At 43.9% G+C, this 21,727-nt stretch overlaps 1 protein-coding gene across 3 annotated transcripts in view; it reads right to left on the bottom strand.

Annotated features, from left to right (window-relative positions):
* The window catches only part of carmil2 (capping protein regulator and myosin 1 linker 2), a 93,520-nt gene that overhangs the window by 48,790 nt on the left and 23,003 nt on the right, over nucleotides 1–21,727 (bottom strand). For all 3 annotated transcript variants that reach the window (XM_028430942.1, XM_028430945.1, XM_028430944.1), the window contains 11 exons: nucleotides 6,867–6,953; nucleotides 6,638–6,747; nucleotides 6,062–6,139; nucleotides 5,695–5,771; nucleotides 4,589–4,693; nucleotides 3,884–3,953; nucleotides 3,702–3,783; nucleotides 3,252–3,348; nucleotides 3,014–3,068; nucleotides 2,643–2,815; nucleotides 2,362–2,430 (listed from right to left, as the gene is read on the bottom strand). In XM_028430942.1, the coding sequence (XP_028286743.1) occupies nucleotides 2,362–2,430; nucleotides 2,643–2,815; nucleotides 3,014–3,068; nucleotides 3,252–3,348; nucleotides 3,702–3,783; nucleotides 3,884–3,953; nucleotides 4,589–4,693; nucleotides 5,695–5,771; nucleotides 6,062–6,139; nucleotides 6,638–6,747; nucleotides 6,867–6,953 (1,003 nt within the window). The remainder of the gene's footprint in view (nucleotides 1–2,361; nucleotides 2,431–2,642; nucleotides 2,816–3,013; nucleotides 3,069–3,251; nucleotides 3,349–3,701; nucleotides 3,784–3,883; nucleotides 3,954–4,588; nucleotides 4,694–5,694; nucleotides 5,772–6,061; nucleotides 6,140–6,637; nucleotides 6,748–6,866; nucleotides 6,954–21,727) is intronic.

The following is a 21,727-nucleotide window of genomic DNA, read 5'->3' as shown; positions in this document are numbered from 1 at the left end:
GAAGTCAGTTTTGTAAAATGAATGAATGAGTGAGTCAATCAATCAGTTAAGAAAAATGACAATTATTGATCCGATTATTGTACTCTATTATTTAGCAGTGGTAACCGCTATTTAGAGGTTTTATCAGGAGTTTGGGGTTTGGTAATAATACATTACAACAGATTTTTTTATTGATATCTGCTCTTTTTTATTGATAAAGGTGTTCACATCCTGTTTTTATTTCACTAACTGTCTTCCTTCCCATTTTTGTGTTGTTTCCACCGTTGGCTCTAGGCCACACCCTCATGTGTCTGTGTGTACTCCCCTTGCTTTTGTGTTTAAGGTGTGTGCTGGAGTCTGCTCCTCACCAGATCATGTTGTGTTTATTAAATACTGATCTGTATTCTGAGAATGTTTCCTGTGTGCTGCTTCTTAGTCTTATTCTCTACGAATCCTGAGAAATAGTATTGCACACTAGTAAACCCCCCCGCATAACTGTGATGACCGGCCAGGCGAGGAGACAGCTGGAGAAGCTAAACCAACACAAGGCTGCCCCAGGATCCTGAGGACCTGTGCCAGCCAGCTGCAGTTCTCCAGCATCTCTACAACCTGAGCCTCAGTCCGGAGAGGGTGCACACACCCTTCTGTAAGACCTCCTGCCTGGTTCCTGTACCTAAGAAGCCTTCTCCATCTGGCCTCACTGATTACCGCCCAGTTGCCCTCACATCTCATGTGATGAAGGTGCTGGAGAGGTTGGTGTTGGCTAACCTTGGACCGCAGCCCCACAGGGCACTGTGCTTTCTCCATTCCTGTTTACCTTATACACCTCAGACTTTTAGTACAACTGAGTCATGTCACTTAAAGAAGTTTGCTGATACCTCTGCAGTTGTTGGGTGTATAAGTAGTGGACGGGAGGAGAAGTACAGGAGGCTGGTGGACAGATTTGTGGAGTGGGCTGGAGGGAATCACCTGCTGCTTATAGGATAAGAGATTTCATTCTTCTCTTTACAATCCGAAAGTAACCAATTAGTTCGGCAGTTTCGCATTAAAACGAAGAATATTAATCATCTGTGGAAGCTATAAAATGCTAAAAACATCAGCCAATCCTCCGGGACGACCCTACGCGGAGTATTAGCTGGTTGTCACTCTCGTCCGGCTCTGCACGCACCAGAGAGGTACGTGCATGATGGCAGAAGTCACAGGTAATGTCCTCTTCAGGTAATGCGCGTCCATGTGATTGGGAGGCGTGGCTTCGGGGTGAGCTCCGAGAGAAAGGGGTGTGTGTTTACTTTTCTGGGTGACTCTCTGGGTGACCCTACCTTTAATGTAGACAAGACCAGAGAGATGGTGATTGACTTAAGGGAGGAGGGAACAACATCACAGCCCCTTTGCATCCTGGGTAAGGATATGGAGATGGTACAGGAGTATAAGTACCTGGGAGTGACCATCAAAAGCAGACTGAGCTGGAGGACCAACAGCACAGCTGTGTACAAGAAGGCCTGCAGCAGACTCCACTTCCTGAGGAAGCTGAGGTCCTTCAACGTGTGCAGCAAGATGCTGGAGAGTTTTTACCAGTCTGTTGTTGCCAGCACTCTGTTCTCCTCTGTGATCTGCTGGGGGGCAGCATTGCAGCCAGTGACACCAACAGACTGAAAAAACTGATCAGAAAGGCTGGCTCTGTCATTGGCTGCAGACAAGAGACCTTTGAAGCAGTGGTGGAGAGGAGGACACTTAACAAACTGTTATCCATCATGGATAACCCCGACCACCCTCTTCTCCCTGTACTGGACAGACAACGGAGCGCCTTTTCCAAAAGGCTCAGACAGCTTCGTTGTCACACAGAACGCTACAGGAAGTCTTTCCTGCCTCATGCCATAAAACTGTACAACACCTCATCTCTGTGCAAGAGATAACACGGACTCATTGCTGTAAGGAACAGATTTTGCACAAGGTTTTGGTTTTTAACTTTCAAATTGCACACTGTTGTTCTTGTATATCATTTCATTTCATATCTTCATACCAAATTGCACAATCCGATTTAGACTTAAATGTATACCTGCATTACAAATGGCACATTTTTGCTTCTGCACCTATGTTTATTTTTTATCTTGCTGTAAATAATGTTTATACAGTTTAATTACAGGTATATTTTTTACTTTTAAGTACGCTTGAGTGCCTCTATTTTGCTGCTGCAATAGTGAAATTTCCCAGCTTGGAATTCTATTCTATTCTATTTTTGTGTACTAGAATGTCAAGTATGCTCCTGAATAGTTTAGTTATGGTAAATAGTCATAGTGTATATAATATGGGCATTTCAACTACTGTGATCCTTGTGTGCACAAATATGGGTGATCTGTGTGTATTTTTTTGTGTGTGTATGACCTCTCCAATGCATCCGCTACATCCTGGAAACCCCTAGCAGTCACGTTGTTCCTGTCCCATGATAACACCCTTTAAAGTGAGAGAGAATGTCAATCAAGGAAGTTCTGCTGCAACCATGTGACAGGAATAATAACACCCCTCTTAAAAAGTGGGAGTTTGTTAATTTGTAATTTCAACTAAAAAACAAAACTACACTAAGCTGAGATAACATTTTGATCATTGTGTTTAATAATTGAAGAAACAGGTAATGTGCATATGTGTGTGTGGGGGGGTCTTTATACCTCAGACTAGTGTTACTCATTAGGACTTTAGCCAGCACTTTGGCTCCAGTGTCTCCTATATTATTTCCACTGATGTCTAGTTCAGCCAGAGCAGCATGGCCACCTAGTGCACTAAGCAGGATGTAAACCCCTGTCTTCAGCTTAGAGTCACACAATGACAGAGACTGCAAGGGCTGCGGACATAAAAATATACATACACATAAATATGATTAAGACACTGCAGCATTCCACATCTAACAATGACACATCTATTAAGAATAATATGAAATACTGTATTTCCCATGATTTTAAACAGCTGTGCATGCATCTTCTGCCAAAATGATAAGTTAATTTTGATTATTGGCTAAATGGAAGATGTAGGTGACACTTACACATTCTTCATCCTGAATTAGCTGAGCAATGCGATGAAGAACATCAGTCAGAGCTCTGAGGGTGTGGATAGTGAAAAGAAACAGACACATAGCAGCACCATCATCAGAATTTGTGTCTGAAACTATTTAGATACTTACTTAAGTCTATACTTGTACAAATACAAAAAAATAATAAACAATTCACAAATGTGATGTAATAAAACTAGGTAAAGAGTTTTCTCTATAATATTCATCAGACCTGGACTTCATGGCAAAGTTTCTCCCAAGTGCAAGGTGCTGCAGAGAAGGACATCGGCCAACAGACAGAACCAGAGTCACCATATCATTCTCAAAACCTACAGCCAGACAGCAGGGGAGGCAGGAGAGAGAGTGACACACAAGATCACACTAAAACTATTACATCAACATGATAAAGGTGGACAGCTTGTGTTATTTATTCATTTCATTTCATTTTATGGTGCAAATGCATGCACCAAAAAATAATATAATTCCTTGCAAGCACCTAAATAGAAACTTTAGCAATCTTCAAACTAATAGTTGTCTTCCACTTTTACTAAATGCTGTTACTGGCGGTTTGTGAGGGTGTGTGTGTGTTTCTGTGAAGCGCTTTGAGACAATTTTTGATTGTAAAATGCGCTATATAAATAAAACTGAATTGAATTGTTTGTGTTTGTGTGCATGCACATACTGTTGTCAGAGATATTCAGACTCCTGATAGCTGTAGCTTCAGAGATGTGCTCCTGTATCACTTGGGCCCCTGCTGAACGTAGCTATAGACACACACACACAATCACATCCAATTTAGGATACATTCATTTTCTGCTACACATCACTGAAAAAAAAAACTGAGAGTTTTAGTATGTACTGTACCTCACAATTACTGAGGTCTAACTCCAGCCCAAATAGACGTGTATTAGTTGCCAGACCCTGCAGTAACAACCTAAACAACACAAAACAAAACACTGTCTGTTATGTAAGGCTTCAGGTGTTTTGGTACATTTTAAGCAATAAACAGGCTCATGAACCATTAATAGTGTTGCTATTAGTAAACGTTCTCATATTTATTTAAACACAAATTCTTTAAAAGTTTTATTAAAAAAAGAATCTGAGGGTCAGTCCAGGCTAGCATCATCCACAAGCCTGTTAGTGACCATGCTACTTCAAATAGTTTGCCATGAGGGCAACTAAAAGAGCTTATGGTCTTCTCCTCTTTTTAATATAATATTTTATCTAAAGGTGTATGTGTATGTACCCTACATCACCCAATATGTCACAATGGAGCCAGAGGCCCACAGATAAGCTGACCCCTCCGTCTTGGCTCATTTTTGGACCTTCATAGGAAAGAATGATGGCTCTGTACTGTACAAATAGCAAAATATGCCTACATAGAAACAAGTTCTCCATCAATACCGCCACAGAAATTATACATTTACAAAAGTGAATGTAAATCTCTGTGTCTTTAATGTGTTTAATTTTATAATTGCAAATAAAGCACAGTTTACTACCATTATTTCTAGCTGAATGTTTCTAATTGCCGAGAAAAATACATGGCAGCAGCCTTAGCTGAAAACTCACCTGAGAGCTTGTGGAGGGAGTTTGGTTGCAGAGAGGCCTACATATTTCAGTTCACAGCTCTGGCTAAAGAACTCTTGAATGCTCCTGGTCACCTCCCGCACCTTTCTACACACACACATGCCCAGAGACCAATGTCTGATTATGCAGTGTTACATGTCTACGTGTACGTACTTTGTGGTTACTGTTCTGATAACATTGTGTTCATACATGCACTGCATGTTTCAGCAAAGTCTTGCTTTCAAATTTGTACCATAGGTTTAGAGCACCCTCTGATGGTTGTTTGAAGTATTCCATCCATCAATCTATTGTCCTAACTGCTTGTTGAATGAACACATAAATATGGGAGGGATTTCCATTTAATTAAATTACTATATTTTAGCCTTTCAACAACCTGTGTTGGGTCAACACAATTCATTAAAGTTAATTAATTAATTACTACATTTGGATCCATTTGAGTGGGGGGCTTTTATGGGCCAGAGGCTGGGCACACCCTATAGGTACACCCTGGACAGGAAACCAGTCACACTCACACTCAGAAGGGTCCCAGCCAGATTTGAACCAGGGTCCCTTTGTGCTACGAGCCAACAGTGCTAAAATCTTCATCACTTACAACTTACTACAACATAACCAGTGTAGTTGGGAGTCAAGGGTGAAAACATAACACAAAACCAGCCTTTGTTTCTGGCAAGTTCTTTTTGTGAATGACACTTGCTGTTTTCCTGGGTTTTTGCCTTGGCCAGTGCCCCCTTTATACTTCTGCCCATCTTTAGGATTGCATCTCATGTTTTTTTATTCAACCTGTTTTTAACAATTGCTTTGTTTCCTGTGTACTGTTGCCTGATTACTCAAAGAAACTGTTTAAACTCTGATCCCTGTCTGAGAGTTGTGCTTTTGGTTCTCTCCCTTTGTTATTCCAAACAATTTCCTTTTTGATCCACTTATGCATCTAAGGGTTAATCAGGTAGAAATCCTTTGAATGTTTTTTTTAATGTTCATTTAATGGGCAGTTTTATGTGAGCTGTTGACTGCAAATTCCATAATGGAAAACATTGTGTTGTTTCATGATCAATAACAGATCTGCTGATGTATAATACAGAGGAGCTGACCTGTGGCTGAAAGGATTCCTGGCCAGGTTTAGGTGCATTAGTTTGAAACAACATCCAGCAGACAGGGACACAAATAACTGCAAGAAACAACAGAACAATTTCAGCACACAAGTAACATGTGGGCCCCATATAAGACATTAGGAAAATAATGTTAGTGATAGGGTCTTTTACAACAAGGAAAGGCTACAGTTTTCCCAACATGCTGTAAGTATGGTGTTAAAAAATTGTTGTAGAGCCTTATTTCATCATTGATTTTAACATCAAAAATGTTAGCTTACTTAATGATAATGTATTTTCATAATATAAGTACATTGCACTGTCAACTGAACATGTGAACTCAGTAAGACAGATGAGGAAAGTCACTGACTGTGTCCAGAGGGCAGTTGGTTTCACTCAGGTCCAAATGAGACAAAGAGTTTGTACTGGACAAGAACTTGAAGAGATACTGAAAAAGACACACACATACACCACAATGTATACATTGTAAAACATGGTAGCAGCATTATTATTATTATTACTTCTGTACTTCCCCATTGTCTGTTCTTGTGTGTACATTTTGCCACACTGATCTACTACTAATGTTTGGGGACTGTGCACTCTTATTCATGCACATGCATGCATTTAAATCTCTAGGCTCTAGCACTGGAGAAAGGTTATAAAAGCTGAGCTGTTTTTTGTCATCTAATATTTTAAACTGTGTGTAACCTAACCAGCGTCTCTACTCCTATTTGATAACTCTTTTTCTAGCATATTAAATACTCCTGCAAACTCAGGAGCTCAGCACTGTCACTAGTGTCTGAGTTAATGTGGGAGTTTTCCTAGATTCCTCAGTTTTCACAGCTTCACATCTGGATGTTTCTGTACAGTGTATGTCATGGAAATAAGCCATGTATGCATTCTGTCTATCCTCTGGAACACAGGATATACACAGTGCTGAGCATACCATGGCCTCTTCAGTAACCAGGCAGTCAGGGTTACCAGACAGATCAAGGTGAGTCAGGGATGCTGAGAACAGCTGATTGGATGAGAGCACTTGACTCAGACAGCCCAGACCTGGAAGCATAAAGAAATAATTGTTGTGTTGAGGGGGAGGTGAAGACAAAGCACATTCTGTCCTTTTCATTCATATAGGTCAAGCTGTATGATACGAGATGGGTGTGTGCAAAGCTTACCTCTGGCAGTCATTGATACCCGGGACAGAGAAAGATGTTTGAGTCCTTCATCTAAACTCTCCCATTCTTGACTAAGAGCTATGACACCTAGAACACACACACAGAATGTTTATTGTTATTATTTTTCAATCACTGTCCTAAAAGTGTGCAAGTTGGCCATGGCAGATGACAGCTAGCACAGAGACTCGTGTACAGACCCCTCCAAAAGTATTTCTTTTATTTTTGCTATAAACTGAAAACATTTGTGTTCAAAAGACGAAAATGAGAAAAAATTAAAGCTGCAAGCAGCATTGTGGGCCCTCGCGAAACTTGCGATCCGTGGTGCTATCGCTGTCTTCTCTCCTATGCTCTCGTCTCCTATACTCCCCTGTCCTATGCTCTTCTCTCCTCTCATTTGCAGAGATGTACAACAAACACATGTTTACAACCAAACTTTCCTGCTACCAGTAGGTGGTGCTATGACCGTATCATCCTATTAGCATATATATCTGTTCAGACTCGGGTCCATAGCTGCACTGTAAGATTTTGTCCACATTGCATAAATTATGTTGGTTGTACTGCAGAAAATACAGTTTCTTTGTAATGGCAAATGTTCAACTTTGAGGCCACGCCCCTGCCTCACGGTAATACTTTTGAAAGAGTTTTGGAATGCATCTATTCCCTATAGTGTCCTGAGTCCACAGTGAATTTCAGCTCAATTGGATGAAGTATGCGAGGCGTGAAAAGTTTTATAGCAGGGTCAGAAATCGGCAAAAATTACAAAAAAAAATCAAAATGGTGGACTTCCTTTTGGGTTTGGAGGGGGGGTCCAAGAGACTTTTTTGTGCGTCTGGAGGTGATACATATGTGTGCCAATTTTAATGCTGCTGTGTCAAACTGGCCAGAGGGGCTACACGTTGGAGCAATAAATACAGTGAGTTCCTTTGTAATGGCGAATGGTCAACTTTGAGGACACTCCCCCACCACACCGTGAGACTTTTGTAAGAGTTTTGGAATATATATTCCAAATGGTGTCCTGAGTGGACACAGTGAATTTCAGCTCAATTGGACGAAGTATGCAAGGCATGAAAAGTTTTGTAGCAGGGTCACAAATAGGCAAAAAATGGCCACAAAAGTCAAAATGGCGGACTTCCTGTTGGGTTTGGAGGGGGGGTCCAAGATACTTTTTTGTGTGTCTGGAGGTGGTACATATGTTTGCCAATTTTAATGCTGCTGTGTCAAACTGACCATAGGGGCTACGCGTTAGGGCAACAAATACAGTGAGTTCCTTTGTAATGGCGAATGATCAACTTTGAGGTCACGCCCCCACCACACCTTAATGCTTTTGAAAGAGTTTTTGAATGCGTCTATTCCCAATGGTGTCCTGAGTTGACACGGTGAATGTCAACTCAATTCAATGAAGTATGCGAGGCGTGAAACGTTTTGTAGCAGGGTCACAAATCGCCAAAAATGGCCAGAAGATTCAAGATGGCGGACTTCCTGTTGGGTTTGGAGGGGGGGTCCAAGAGACTTTTTTGTGCGTCTTGGGGTTATATACATGTGTGCTAATTTTCATGATCCTGTGTCAAACTGGCCAGCGGGGCTACGCGTTAGGGCAAAAAATACAGGGAGTTCCTTTGTAATGGCGAATGGTCAACTTTGAGTCCACGCCCCCACCACACCTTAATACTTTTGTAAGAGTTTTGGAATGCGTCTATTCCCTATGGTGTCCTGAGTGGACACAGTGATTTTCAGCTTGATTGGATGAAGTATGCGAGGCGTGAAAAGTTTTGCAGCAGGGTCACAAATCGCCAAAAAATAACAGAAATTTCAAAATGGCGGACTTCCTGTTGGGTTTGGAGGGGGGGTCCAAGAGACTTTTTTGTGCATCTTGGGTGATAAACATGTGTGCCAATTTTCGTGACCCTACTCAAAACAGGCCACAGGGGCAGGCAGAAAAACCTATGAAAACACAACATTTTGTGTAGCCAGTAGGTGGCGCTCTGTCAAAGCCTCAATATTGTTGTATAGATGTGTTTAGGGTCAGACTCTGATCATACATGTGACATTTCGTACAGATCGGACAGAAAACGAAGAAGTTATAGAGACTTTCTGTGTCCTCAGAAATGGTCAAACTTTGAGGCCACGCCCCGGCCACACCGTCAGACTTTTGTAAGAGTTTTGGAATGCGTCTATTCCCTATGGTGTCCTGAGTGGACACGGCGAATTTCAGCTCAATCCGATGAAGTATGCGAGGCGTGAAAAGTTTGGCAGCAGGGTCACACATCGCCAAAAATGGCCACAAACCTTCAAATGGAGGACTTCCTGTTGGGTTTGGAGGGGGGGTCCAAGAGACTTTTTTGTGCGTCCTGAGGTGATACATATGTGTGCCAATTTTCATAATCCTGTGTCAAACCGGCCAGAGGGGCTACGCGTTGGGGGCGCTATAGAGCCATTTTTATATGTGCATTTCAAAAGTCAGCAAATTTCAAAATTTTTCGGGCGAATGAATTTTTCTACCAAGTTTGGTGAGTTTTTGGGCATGTTAAGGCCTCCAAAAATGCGATCTCGGAGGGGAAAAAAAAAAAAAAAAAAAAAAAAAAAAAAAAATTAAAGCTGCAAGCAGCATTGCGGGCCCTCGCGCACCTTGCGATCCGCGGAGCTATCCCTGTCTTCTCTCCTATGCTCTCGTCTCCTATACTCTCGTCTCCTATACTCTCCTGTCCTATGCTCTCCTCCTTTCATTTCCACAGTTATACAACGAACACATGTTTACAACCAAACTTTCCTGCTACCAGTAGGTGGCGCTATGACCGTATCATCCTATTAGCATATATATCTGTTCAGACTCGGGTCCATAGCAGTACTGTAAGATTTTGTCCACATTGCATAATGTATATGGGTAGTACTGCATAAAACACAGCGAGTTCCTTTGTAATGGCGAATGGTCAACTTTGAGGCCACTCCCCCACCACACGGTAATACTTTTGAAAGAGTTCTGGAATGCGTCTATTCCCTATGGTGTCCTGAGTGGACACAGTGAATTTCAGCTCAATTGCATGAAGTATGTGAGGCGTGAAAAGTTTTGAAGCAGGGTCACAAATAGGCACAAAATGGCCACAAAAGTCAAAATGGCGGACTTCCTGTTGGGTTTGGAGGGGGGGTCCAAGAGACTTTTTTGTGCGTCTTGGGGTGATACACATGTGTGCTAATTTTCATGATCCTGTGTCAAACTGGCCAGCGGGGCTACGCGTTAGGGCAATAAATACAGGGAGTTCATTTGTAATGGTGAATGGTCAACTTTGAGGCCACGCCCCCACCACACCGTAAGACTTTTGTAAGAGTTTTGGAATGCGTCTATTCCCTATGGTGTCCTGAGTGGACACAGTGATTTTCAGCTCAATTGCATGAAGTATGTGAGGCGTGAAAAGTTTTGCAGCAGGGTCACAAATCGCCAAAAATTAACAGAAATTTCAAAATTGCGGACTTCCTGTTGGGTTTGGAGGGGGGGTCCAAGAGACTTTTTTGTGCATCATGGGGTGATACACATGTGTACCAATTTTCGTGACCCTACTCAAAACAGGCCAGGGGGGCAGGCAGAAAAACCTATGAAAACACAACATTTTGTGTAGCCAGTAGGTGGCGCTCTGTCAAAGCCTCAATATTGTTGTATAGATGTGTTTAGGGTCAGACTCTGATCATACATGTGACATTTCGTACAGATCGGACAGAAAACGAAGAAGTTATAGAGACTTTCTGTGTCCTCAGAAATGGTCAAACTTTGAGGCCACGCCCCGGCCACACCGTCAGACTTTTGTAAGAGTTTTGGAATGCGTCTATTCCCTATGGTGTCCTGAGTGGACACGGCGAATTTCAGCTCAATCCGTTGAAGTATGCGAGGCGTGAAAAGTTTGGCAGCAGGGTCACACATCGCCAAAAATGGCCACAAACCTTCAAATGGCGGACTTCCTGTTGGGTTTGGAGGGGGGGTCCAAGAGACTTTTTTGTGCGTCTTGAGGTGATACATATGTGTGCCAATTTTCATAATCCTGTGTCAAACCGGCCAGAGGGGCTACGCGTTGGGGGCGCTATAGAGCCATTTTTATATGTGCATTTCAAAAGTCAGCAAATTTCAAAATTTTTCGGGCGAATGAATTTTTCTACCAAGTTTGGTGAGTTTTTGGGCATGTTAAGGCCTCCGAAAATGCGATCTCGGAGGGGGAAAAAAAAAAAAAAAAAAAAATTAAAGCTGCAAGCAGCATTGCGGGCCCTCGCGCACCTTGCGATCCGCGGGGTCATCGCAGTCTTCTCTCCTATGCTCTCGTCTCTTATACTCTCCTGTCCTATGCTCTCCTCCTCTCATTTCCACAGATATACAACAAACACATGTTTACAACCAAACTTTCCTGCTACCAGTAGGTGGCGCTATGACCGTATCATCCCATTAGCATATATATTGTTCAGACTCGGGTCCATAGCAGTACTGTAAGATTTTGTCCACATTGCATGAAGTATATGGGTAGTACTACATAGAATAGAGCGAGTTCCTTTGTAATGGCGAACGGTCAACTTTGAGGCCACTCCCCCGCCACACGGTAATACTTTTGAAAGAGTTTTGGAATGCATCTATTCCCTATGGTGTCCTGAGTAGACACAGTGAATTTCAGCTCAATTGCATGAAGTATGTGAGGCGTGAAAAGTTTTGAAGCAGGGTCAAAAATAGGCAAACAATTGCCACAAAAGTCAAAATGGCGGACTTCCTGTTGGGTTTGGAGGCGGTGTCCAAGAGACTTTTTTGTGCGTCTTGGGGTGATACACATGTGTGCTAATTTTCATGAACCTGTGTCAAACTGGCCAGCGGGGCTACACATTAGGGCAAAAAATACAGGGAGTTCCTTTGTAATGGCGAATGGTCAACTTTGAGGCCACGCCCCCACCACACCGTAAGACTTTTGTAAGAGTTTTGGAATGCGTCTATTCCCTGTGGTGTCCTGAGTGGACACAGTGAATTCAGCTTAATTGCATGAAGTATGTGAGGCGTGAAAAGTTTTGAAGCAGGGTCACAAATAGGCAAAAAATGGCCACAAAAGTCAAAATGGTGGACTTCCTGTTGGGTTTGGAGGGGGGGTCCAAGAGACTTTTTTGTGCGTCTTGGGGTGATACACATGTGTGCTAATTCTCATGATCCTGTGTCAAACTGGCCAGCGGGGCTACGCATTAGGGCAATAAATACAGTGAGTTCCTTTGTAATGGCGAATGGTCAACTTTGAGGCCACGCCCCCGCCACACCGTCAGACTTTTGTAAGAGTTTTTGAATGCGTCTATTCCCTATGGTGTCCTGAGTGGACACAGTGAGTTTTAGCTCATTTGGATGAAGTATGCGAGGCGTGAAAAGTTTTGTAGGAGGGTCACAAATCGCCAAAAATTAACAGAAATTTCAAAATTGCGGACTTCCTGTTGGGTTTGGAGGGGGGGTCCAAGAGACTTTTTTGTGCATCTTGGGGTGATACACATGTGTACCAATTTTCATGACCCTACTCAAAACAGGCCAGGGGGGCAGGCAGAAAAACCTATGAAAACACAACATTTTGTGTAGCCAGTAGGTGGCGCTCTGTCAAAGCCTCAATATTGTTGTATAGATGTGTTTAGGGTCAGACTCTGATCATACATGTGACATTTCGTACAGATCGGACAGAAAACGAAGAAGTTATAGAGACTTTCTGTGTCCTCAGAAATGGTCAAACTTTGAGGCCACGCCCCGGCCACACCGTCAGACTTTTGTAAGAGTTTTGGAATGCGTCTATTCCCTATGGTGTCCTGAGTGGACACGGCGAATTTCAGCTCAATCCGTTGAAGTATGCGAGGCGTGAAAAGTTTGGCAGCAGGGTCACACATCGCCAAAAATGGCCACAAACCTTCAAATGGCGGACTTCCTGTTGGGTTTGGAGGGGGGGTCCAAGAGACTTTTTTGTGCGTCTTGAGGTGATACATATGTGTGCCAATTTTCATAATCCTGTGTCAAACCGGCCAGAGGGGCTACGCGTTGGGGGCGCTATAGAGCCATTTTTATATGTGCATTTCAAAAGTCAGCAAATTTCAAAATTTTTCGGGCGAATGAATTTTTCTACCAAGTTTGGTGAGTTTTTGGCATGTTAAGGCCTCCAAAAATGCGATCTCGGAGGGGGAAAAAAAAAAAAAAAAAAAAAAAATAATAATCCTAAGGGTTTCAATAGGGCTCTTGCACCATTCGGTGCTCGGGCCCTAATTAAAGCTGCAAGCAGCATTGCGGGCCCTCGCGCACCTTGCGATCCGCGGGGTCATCGCAGTCTCTCTCCTATGCTCTTGTCTCCTATACTCTCCTGTCCTATGCTCTCCTCCTCTCATTTCCACAGATATACAACAAACACATGTTTACAACCAACTTTCCTGCTACCAGTAGGTGGCGCTATGACCGTATCATCCTATTAGCATATATATCTGTTCAGACTCGGGTCCATAGCAGTACTGTAAGATTTTGTCCACATTGCATAAAGTATATGGGTAGTACTGCATAAAACACAGCGAGTTCCTTTGTAATGGCGAACGGTCAACTTTGAGGCCACTCCCCCGCCACACGGTAATACTTTTGAAAGAGTTTTGGAATGCATCTATTCCCTATGGTGTCCTGAGTAGACACAGTGAATTTCAGCTCAATTGCATGAAGTATGTGAGGCGTGAAAAGTTTTGAAGCAGGGTCAAAAATAGGCAAAAAATTGCCACAAAAGTCAAAATGGCGGACTTCCTGTTGGGTTTGGAGGCGGGGTCCAAGTGACTTTTTTGTGCGTCTTGGGGTGATACACATGTGTGCTAATTTTCATGAACCTGTGTCAAACTGGCCAGCGGGGCTACACATTAGGGCAAAAAATACAGGGAGTTCCTTTGTAATGGCGAATGGTCAACTTTGAGGCCACGCCCCCACCACACCGTAAGACTTTTGTAAAGAGTTTTGGAATGCGTCTATTCCCTGTGGTGTCCTGAGTGGACACAGTGAATTTCAGCTCAATTGCATGAAGTATGTGAGGCGTGAAAAGTTTTGAAGCAGGGTCACAAATAGGCAAAAAATGGCCACAAAAGTCAAAATGGCGGACTTCCTGTTGGGTTTGGAGGGGGGGTCCAAGAGACTTTTTTGTGCGTCTTGGGGTGATACACATGTGTGCTAATTCTCATGATCCTGTGTCAAACTGGCCAGCGGGGCTACGCATTAGGGCAATAAATACAGTGAGTTCCTTTGTAATGGCGAATGGTCAACTTTGAGGCCACGCCCCCACCACACCGTCAGAGTTTTGTAAGAGTTTTGGAATGCGTCTATTCCCTATGGTGTCCTGAGTGGACACAGTGAGTTTTCAGCTTCATTGGATGAAGTATGCGAGGCGTGAAAAGTTTTGTAGCAGGGTCACAAATCGCCAAAAATTAACAGAAATTTCAAAATGGCGGACTTCCTGTTGGGTTTGGAGGGGGGGTCCAAGAGACTTTTTTGTGCATCTTGGGGTGATACACATGTGTGCCAATTTTCGTGACCCTACTCAAAACAGGCCACAGGGGGCAGGCAGAAAAACCTATGAAAACACAACATTTTGTGTAGCCAGTAGGTGGCGCTCTGTCAAAGCCTCAATATTGTTGTATAGATGTGTTTAGGGTCAGACTCTGATCATACATGTGACATTTCGTACAGATCGGACAGAAAACGAAGAAGTTATAGAGACTTTCTGTGTCCTCAGAAATGGTCAAACTTTGAGGCCACGCCCCGGCCACACCGTCAGACTTTTGTAAGAGTTTTGGAATGCGTCTATTCCCTATGGTGTCCTGAGTGGACACGGCGAATTTCAGCTCAATCCGATGAAGTATGCGAGGCGTGAAAAGTTTGGCAGCAGGGTCACACATCGCCAAAAATGGCCACAAACCTTCAAATGGCGGACTTCCTGTTGGGTTTGGAGGGGGGGTCCAAGAGACTTTTTTGTGCGTCTTGAGGTGATACATATGTGTGCCAATTTTCATAATCCTGTGTCAAACCGGCCAGAGGGGCTACGCGTTGGGGGCGCTATAGAGCCATTTTATATGTGCATTTCAAAAGTCAGCAAATTTCAAAATTTTTCGGGCGAATGAATTTTTCTACCAAGTTTGGTGAGTTTTTGGGCATGTTAAGGCCTCCAAAAATGCGATCTCGGAGGGGGGAAAAAAAAAAAAAAAAAAAAAAATTAAAGCTGCAAGCAGCATTGCGGGCCCTCGCGCACCTTGCGATCCGCGGGGTCATCGCAGTCTTCTCTCCTATGCTCTCGTCTCCTATACTCTCCTGTCCTATGCTCTCCTCCTCTCATTTCCACAGATATACAACAAACACATGTTTACAACCAAACTTTCCTGCTACCAGTAGGTGGCGCTATGACCGTATCATCCTATTAGCATATATATCTGTTCAGACTCGGGTCCATAGCAGTACTGTAAGATTTTGTCCACATTGCATGAAGTATATGGGTAGTACTGCATAAAACACAGCGAGTTCCTTTGTAATGGCGAATGGTCAACTTTGAGGCCACTCCCCCACCACACGGTAATACTTTTGAAAGAGTTTTGGAATGCGTCTATTCCCTATGGTGTCCTGAGTGGACACAGTGAATTTCAGCTCAATTGCATGAAGTATGTGAGGCGTGAAAAGTTTTGAAGCAGGGTCACAAATAGGCAAAAAATGGCCACAAAAGTCAAAATGGCGGACTTCCTGTTGGGTTTGGAGGGGGGGTCCAAGAGACTTTTTTGTGCGTCTTGGGGTGATACACATGTGTGCTAATTTTCATGATCCTGTGTCAAACTGGCCAGCGGGGCTACGCGTTAGGGCAAAAAATACAGGGAGTTCCTTTGTAATGGCGAATGGTCAACTTTGAGGCCACGCCCCCACCACACCGTAAGACTTTTGTAAGAGTTTTGGAATGCGTCTATTCCCTGTGGTGTCCTGAGTGGACACAGTGAATTTCAGCTCAATTGCATGAAGTATGTGAGGCGTGAAAAATTTTGAAGCAGGGTCAAAAATAGGCAAAAAATGGCCACAAAAGTCAAAATGGCGGACTTCCTGTTGGGTTTGGAGGGGGGGTCCAAGAGACTTTTTTGTGCGTCTTGGGGTGATACACATGTGTGCTAATTCTCATGATCCTGTGTCAAACTGGCCAGCGGGGCTACGCATTAGGGCAGTAAATACAGTGAGTTCCTTTGTAATGGCGAATGGTCAACTTTGAGGCCACGCCCCCACCACACCGTCAGACTTTTGTAAGAGTTTTTGAATGCGTCTATTCCCTATGGTGTCCTGAGTGGACACAGTGAGTTTTAGCTCATTTGGATGAAGTATGCGAGGCGTGAAAAGTTTTGTAGGAGGGTCACAAATCGCCAAAAATTAACAGAAATTTCAAAATTGCGGACTTCCTGTTGGGTTTGGAGGGGGGGTCCAAGAGACTTTTTTGTGCATCTTGGGGTGATACACATGTGTACCAATTTTCATGACCCTACTCAAAACAGGCCAGGGGGGCAGGCAGAAAAACCTATGAAAACACAACATTTTGTGTAGCCAGTAGGTGGCGCTCTGTCAAAGCCTCAATATTGTTGTATAGATGTGTTTAGGGTCAGACTCTGATCATACATGTGACATTTCGTACAGATCGGACAGAAAACGAAGAAGTTATAGAGACTTTCTGTGTCCTCAGAAATGGTCAAACTTTGAGGCCACGCCCCGGCCACACCGTCAGACTTTTGTAAGAGTTTTGGAATGCGTCTATTCCCTATGGTGTCCTGAGTGGACACGGCGAATTTCAGCTCAATCCGTTGAAGTATGCGAGGCGTGAAAAGTTTGGCAGCAGGGTCACACATCGCCAAAAATGGCCACAAACCTTCAAATGGCGGACTTCCTGTTGGGTTTGGAGGGGGGGTCCAAGAGACTTTTTTGTGCGTCTTGAGGTGATACATATGTGTGCCAATTTTCATAATCCTGTGTCAAACCGGCCAGAGGGGCTACGCGTTGGGGGCGCTATAGAGCCATTTTTATATGTGCATTTCAAAAGTCAGCAAATTTCAAAATTTTTCGGGCGAATGAATTTTTCTACCAAGTTTGGTGAGTTTTTGGGCATGTTAAGGCCTCCAAAAATGCGATCTCGGAGGGGGAAAAAAAAAAAAAAAAAAAAAAAAAATTAAAGCTGCAAGCAGCATTGCGGGCCCTCGCGCACCTTGCGATCCGCGGGGTCATCGCAGTCTTCTCTCCTATGCTCTCGTCTCCTATACTCTCCTGTCCTATGCTCTCCTCCTCTCATTTCCACAGATATACAACAAACACATGTTTACAACCAAACTTTCCTGCTACCAGTAGGTGGCGCTATGACCGTATCATCCTATTAGCATATATATCTGTTCAGACTCGGGTCCATAGCAGTACTGTAAGATTTTGTCCACATTGCATAAAGTATATGGGTAGTACTGCATAAAACACAGCGAGTTCCTTTGTAATGGCGAATGGTCAACTTTGAGGCCACTCCCCCGCCACACGGTAATACTTTTGAAAGAGTTTTGGAATGCGTCTATTCCCTATGGTGTCCTGAGTGGACACAGTGAATTTCAGCTCAATTGCATGAAGTATGTGAGGCGTGAAAAGTTTTGAAGCAGGGTCACAAATAGGCAAAAAATGGCCACAAAAGTCAAAATGGCGGACTTCCTGTTGGGTTTGGAGGGGGGGTCCAAGAGACTTTTTTGTGCGTCTTGGGGTGATACACATGTGTGCTAATTTTCATGATCCTGTGTCAAACTGGCCAGCGGGGCTACGCAGTTAGGGCAAAAAATACAGGGAGTTCCTTTGTAATGGCGAATGGTCAACTTTGAGGCCACGCCCCCACCACACCGTAAGACTTTTGTAAGAGTTTTGGAATGCGTCTATTCCCTATGGTGTCCTGAGTGGACACAGTGAGTTTTAGCTCATTGGATGAAGTATGCGAGGCGTGAAAAGTTTTGTAGCAGGGTCACAAATCGCCAAAAATTAACAGAAATTTCAAAATGGCGGACTTCCTGTTGGGTTTGGAGGGGGGGTCCAAGAGACTTTTTTGTGCATCTTGGGGTGATACACATGTGTGCCAATTTTCATGACCCTACTCAAAACAGGCCACAGGGGGCAGGCAGAAAAACCTATGAAAACACAACATTTTGTGTAGCCAGTAGGTGGCGCTCTGTCAAAGCCTCAATATTGTTGTATAGATGTGTTTAGGGTCAGACTCTGATCATACATGTGACATTTCGTACAGATCGGACAGAAAACGAAGAAGTTATAGAGACTTTCTGTGTCCTCAGAAATGGTCAAACTTTGAGGCCACGCCCCGGCCACACCGTCAGACTTTTGTAAGAGTTTTGGAATGCGTCTATTCCCTATGGTGTCCTGAGTGGACACGGCGAATTTCAGCTCAATCCGTTGAAGTATGCGAGGCGTGAAAAGTTTGGCAGCAGGGTCACACATCGCCAAAAATGGCCACAAACCTTCAAATGGCGGACTTCCTGTTGGGTTTGGAGGGGGGGTCCAAGAGACTTTTTTGTGCGTCTTGAGGTGATACATATGTGTGCCAATTTTCATAATCCTGTGTCAAACCGGCCAGAGGGGCTACGCGTTGGGGGCGCTATAGAGCCATTTTTATATGTGCATTTCAAAAGTCAGCAAATTTCAAAATTTTTCGGGCGAATGAATTTTTCTACCAAGTTTGGTGAGTTTTTGGGCATGTTAAGGCCTCCAAAAATGCGATCTCGGAGGGGGAAAAAAAAAAAATAATAATCCTAAGGGTTTCAATAGGGCTCTTGCACCATTCGGTGCTCGGGCCCTAAAATTAAAGCTGCAAGCAGCATTGCGGGCCCTCGCGCACCTTGCGATCCGCGGGGTCATCGCAGTCTTCTCTCCTATGCTCTCGTCTCCTATACTCTCCTGTGCTATGCTCTCCTCCTCTCATTTCCACAGATATACAACAAACACATGTTTACAACCAAACTTTCCTGCTACCAGTAGGTGGCGCTATGACCGTATCATCCTATTAGCATATATATCTGTTTAGACTCGGCTCCATGGCAGTACTGTAAGACTTTGTCCACATTGCATAAAGTATATGGGTAGTACTGCATAAAACACAGCGAGTTCCTTTGTAATGGCGAATGGTCAACTTTGAGGCCACTCCCCCGCCACACGGTAATACTTTTGAAAGAGTTTTGGAATGCGTCTATTCCCTATGGTGTCCTGAGTGGACACAGTGAATTTCAGCTGAATTGCATGAAGTATGCGAGGCACGAAAAGTTTTATAGCAGGGTCAGAAAACGGTAAAAATTACAAAAAAAAGTCAAAATGGTGGACTTCCTGTTGGGTTTGGAGGGGGGGTCCAAGAGACTTTTTTGTGCGTCTTGGGGTGATACACATGTGTGCTAATTCTTCATGATCCTGTGTCAAACTGGCCAGCGGGGCTACGCATTAGGGCAATAAATACAGTGAGTTCCTTTGTAATGGCGAATGGTCAACTTTGAGGCCACGCCCCCGCCACACCGTCAGACTTTTGTAAGAGTTTTGGAATGCGTCTATTCCCTATGGTGTCCTGAGTGGACACAGTGAGTTTTAGCTCATTTGGATGAAGTATGCGAGGCGTGAAAAGTTTTGTAGCAGGGTCACAAATCGCCAAAAATTAACAGAAATTTCAAAATTGCGGACTTCCTGTTGGGTTTGGAGGGGGGGTCCAAGAGACTTTTTTGTGCATCTTGGGGTGATACACATGTGTACCAATTTTCATGACCCTACTCAAAACAGGCCAGGGGGGCAGGCAGAAAAACCTATGAAAACACAACATTTTGTGTAGCCAGTAGGTGGCGCTCTGTCAAAGCCTCAATATTGTTGTATAGATGTGTTTAGGGTCAGACTCTGATCATACATGTGACATTTCGTACAGATCGGACAGAAAACGAAGAAGTTATAGAGACTTTCTGTGTCCTCAGAAATGGTCAAACTTTGAGGCCACGCCCCGGCCACACCGTCAGACTTTTGTAAGAGTTTTGGAATGCGTCTATTCCCTATGGTGTCCTGAGTGGACACGGCGAATTTCAGCTCAATCCGTTGAAGTATGCGAGGCGTGAAAAGTTTGGCAGCAGGGTCACACATCGCCAAAAATGGCCACAAACCTTCAAATGGCGGACTTCCTGTTGGGTTTGGAGGGGGGGTCCAAGAGACTTTTTTGTGCGTCTTGAGGTGATACATATGTGTGCCAATTTTCATAATCCTGTGTCAAACCGGCCAGAGGGGCTACGCGTTGGGGGCGCTATAGAGCCATTTTTATATGTGCATTTCAAAAGTCAGCAAATTTCAAAATTTTTCGGGCGAATGAATTTTTCTACCAAGTTTGGTGAGTTTTTGGGCATGTTAAGGCCTCCAAAAATGCGATCTCGGAGGGGGAAAAAAAAAAAAAAAAAAAAAAAAAAAATAATTAAAGCTGCAAGCAGCATTGCGGGCCCTCGCGCACCTTGCGATCCGCGGGGTCATCGCAGTCTTCTCTCCTATGCTCTCGTCTCCTATACTCTCCTGTGCTATGCTCTCCTCCTCTCATTTCCACAGATATACAACAAACACATGTTTACAACCAAACTTTCCTGCTACCAGTAGGTGGCGCTATGACCGTATCATCCTATTAGCATATATATCTGTTTAGACTCGGCTCCATGGCAGTACTGTAAGATTTTGTCCACATTGCATAAAGTATATGGGTAGTACTGCATAAAACACAGCGAGTTCCTTTGTAATGGCGAATGGTCAACTTTGAGGCCACTCCCCCACCACACGGTAATACTTTTGAAAGAGTTTTGGAATGCGTCTATTCCCTATGGTGTCCTGAGTGGACACAGTGAATTTCAGCTCAATTGCATGAAGTATGTGAGGCGTGAAAAGTTTTATAGCAGGGTCAGAAAACGGTAAAAATTGACAAAAAAAAGTCAAAATGGTGGACTTCCTGTTGGGTTTGGAGGGGGGGTCCAAGAGACTTTTTTGTGCGTCTTGGGGTGATACACATGTGTGCTAATTCTCATGATCCTGTGTCAAACTGGCCAGCGGGGCTACGCATTAGGGCAATAAATACAGTGAGTTCCTTTGTAATGGCGAATGGTCAACTTTGAGGCCACGCCCCCGCCACACCGTCAGACTTTTGTAAGAGTTTTGGAATGCGTCTATTCCCTATGGTGTCCTGAGTGGACACAGTGAGTTTTAGCTCATTTGGATGAAGTATGCGAGGCGTGAAAAGTTTTGTAGGAGGGTCACAAATCGCCAAAAATTAACAGAAATTTCAAAATTGCGGACTTCCTGTTGGGTTTGGAGGGGGGGTCCAAGAGACTTTTTTGTGCATCTTGGGGTGATACACATGTGTACCAATTTTCATGACCCTACTCAAAACAGGCCAGGGGGGCAGGCAGAAAAACCTATGAAAACACAACATTTTGTGTAGCCAGTAGGTGGCGCTCTGTCAAAGCCTCAATATTGTTGTATAGATGTGTTTAGGGTCAGACTCTGATCATACATGTGACATTTCGTACAGATCGGACAGAAAACGAAGAAGTTATAGAGACTTTCTGTGTCCTCAGAAATGGTCAAACTTTGAGGCCACGCCCCGGCCACACCGTCAGACTTTTGTAAGAGTTTTGGAATGCGTCTATTCCCTATGGTGTCCTGAGTGGACACGGCGAATTTCAGCTCAATCCGTTGAAGTATGCGAGGCGTGAAAAGTTTGGCAGCAGGGTCACACATCGCCAAAAATGGCCACAAACCTTCAAATGGCGGACTTCCTGTTGGGTTTGGAGGGGGGGTCCAAGAGACTTTT

This window comes from Parambassis ranga, chromosome 19 (assembly GCF_900634625.1).
Source record: "Parambassis ranga chromosome 19, fParRan2.1, whole genome shotgun sequence".
NCBI lineage: Eukaryota > Metazoa > Chordata > Actinopteri > Ambassidae > Parambassis > Parambassis ranga.
The sequence above is the reverse complement of the archived record's forward strand: the minus strand, read 5'-3'. Positions and strand labels throughout refer to the sequence as shown.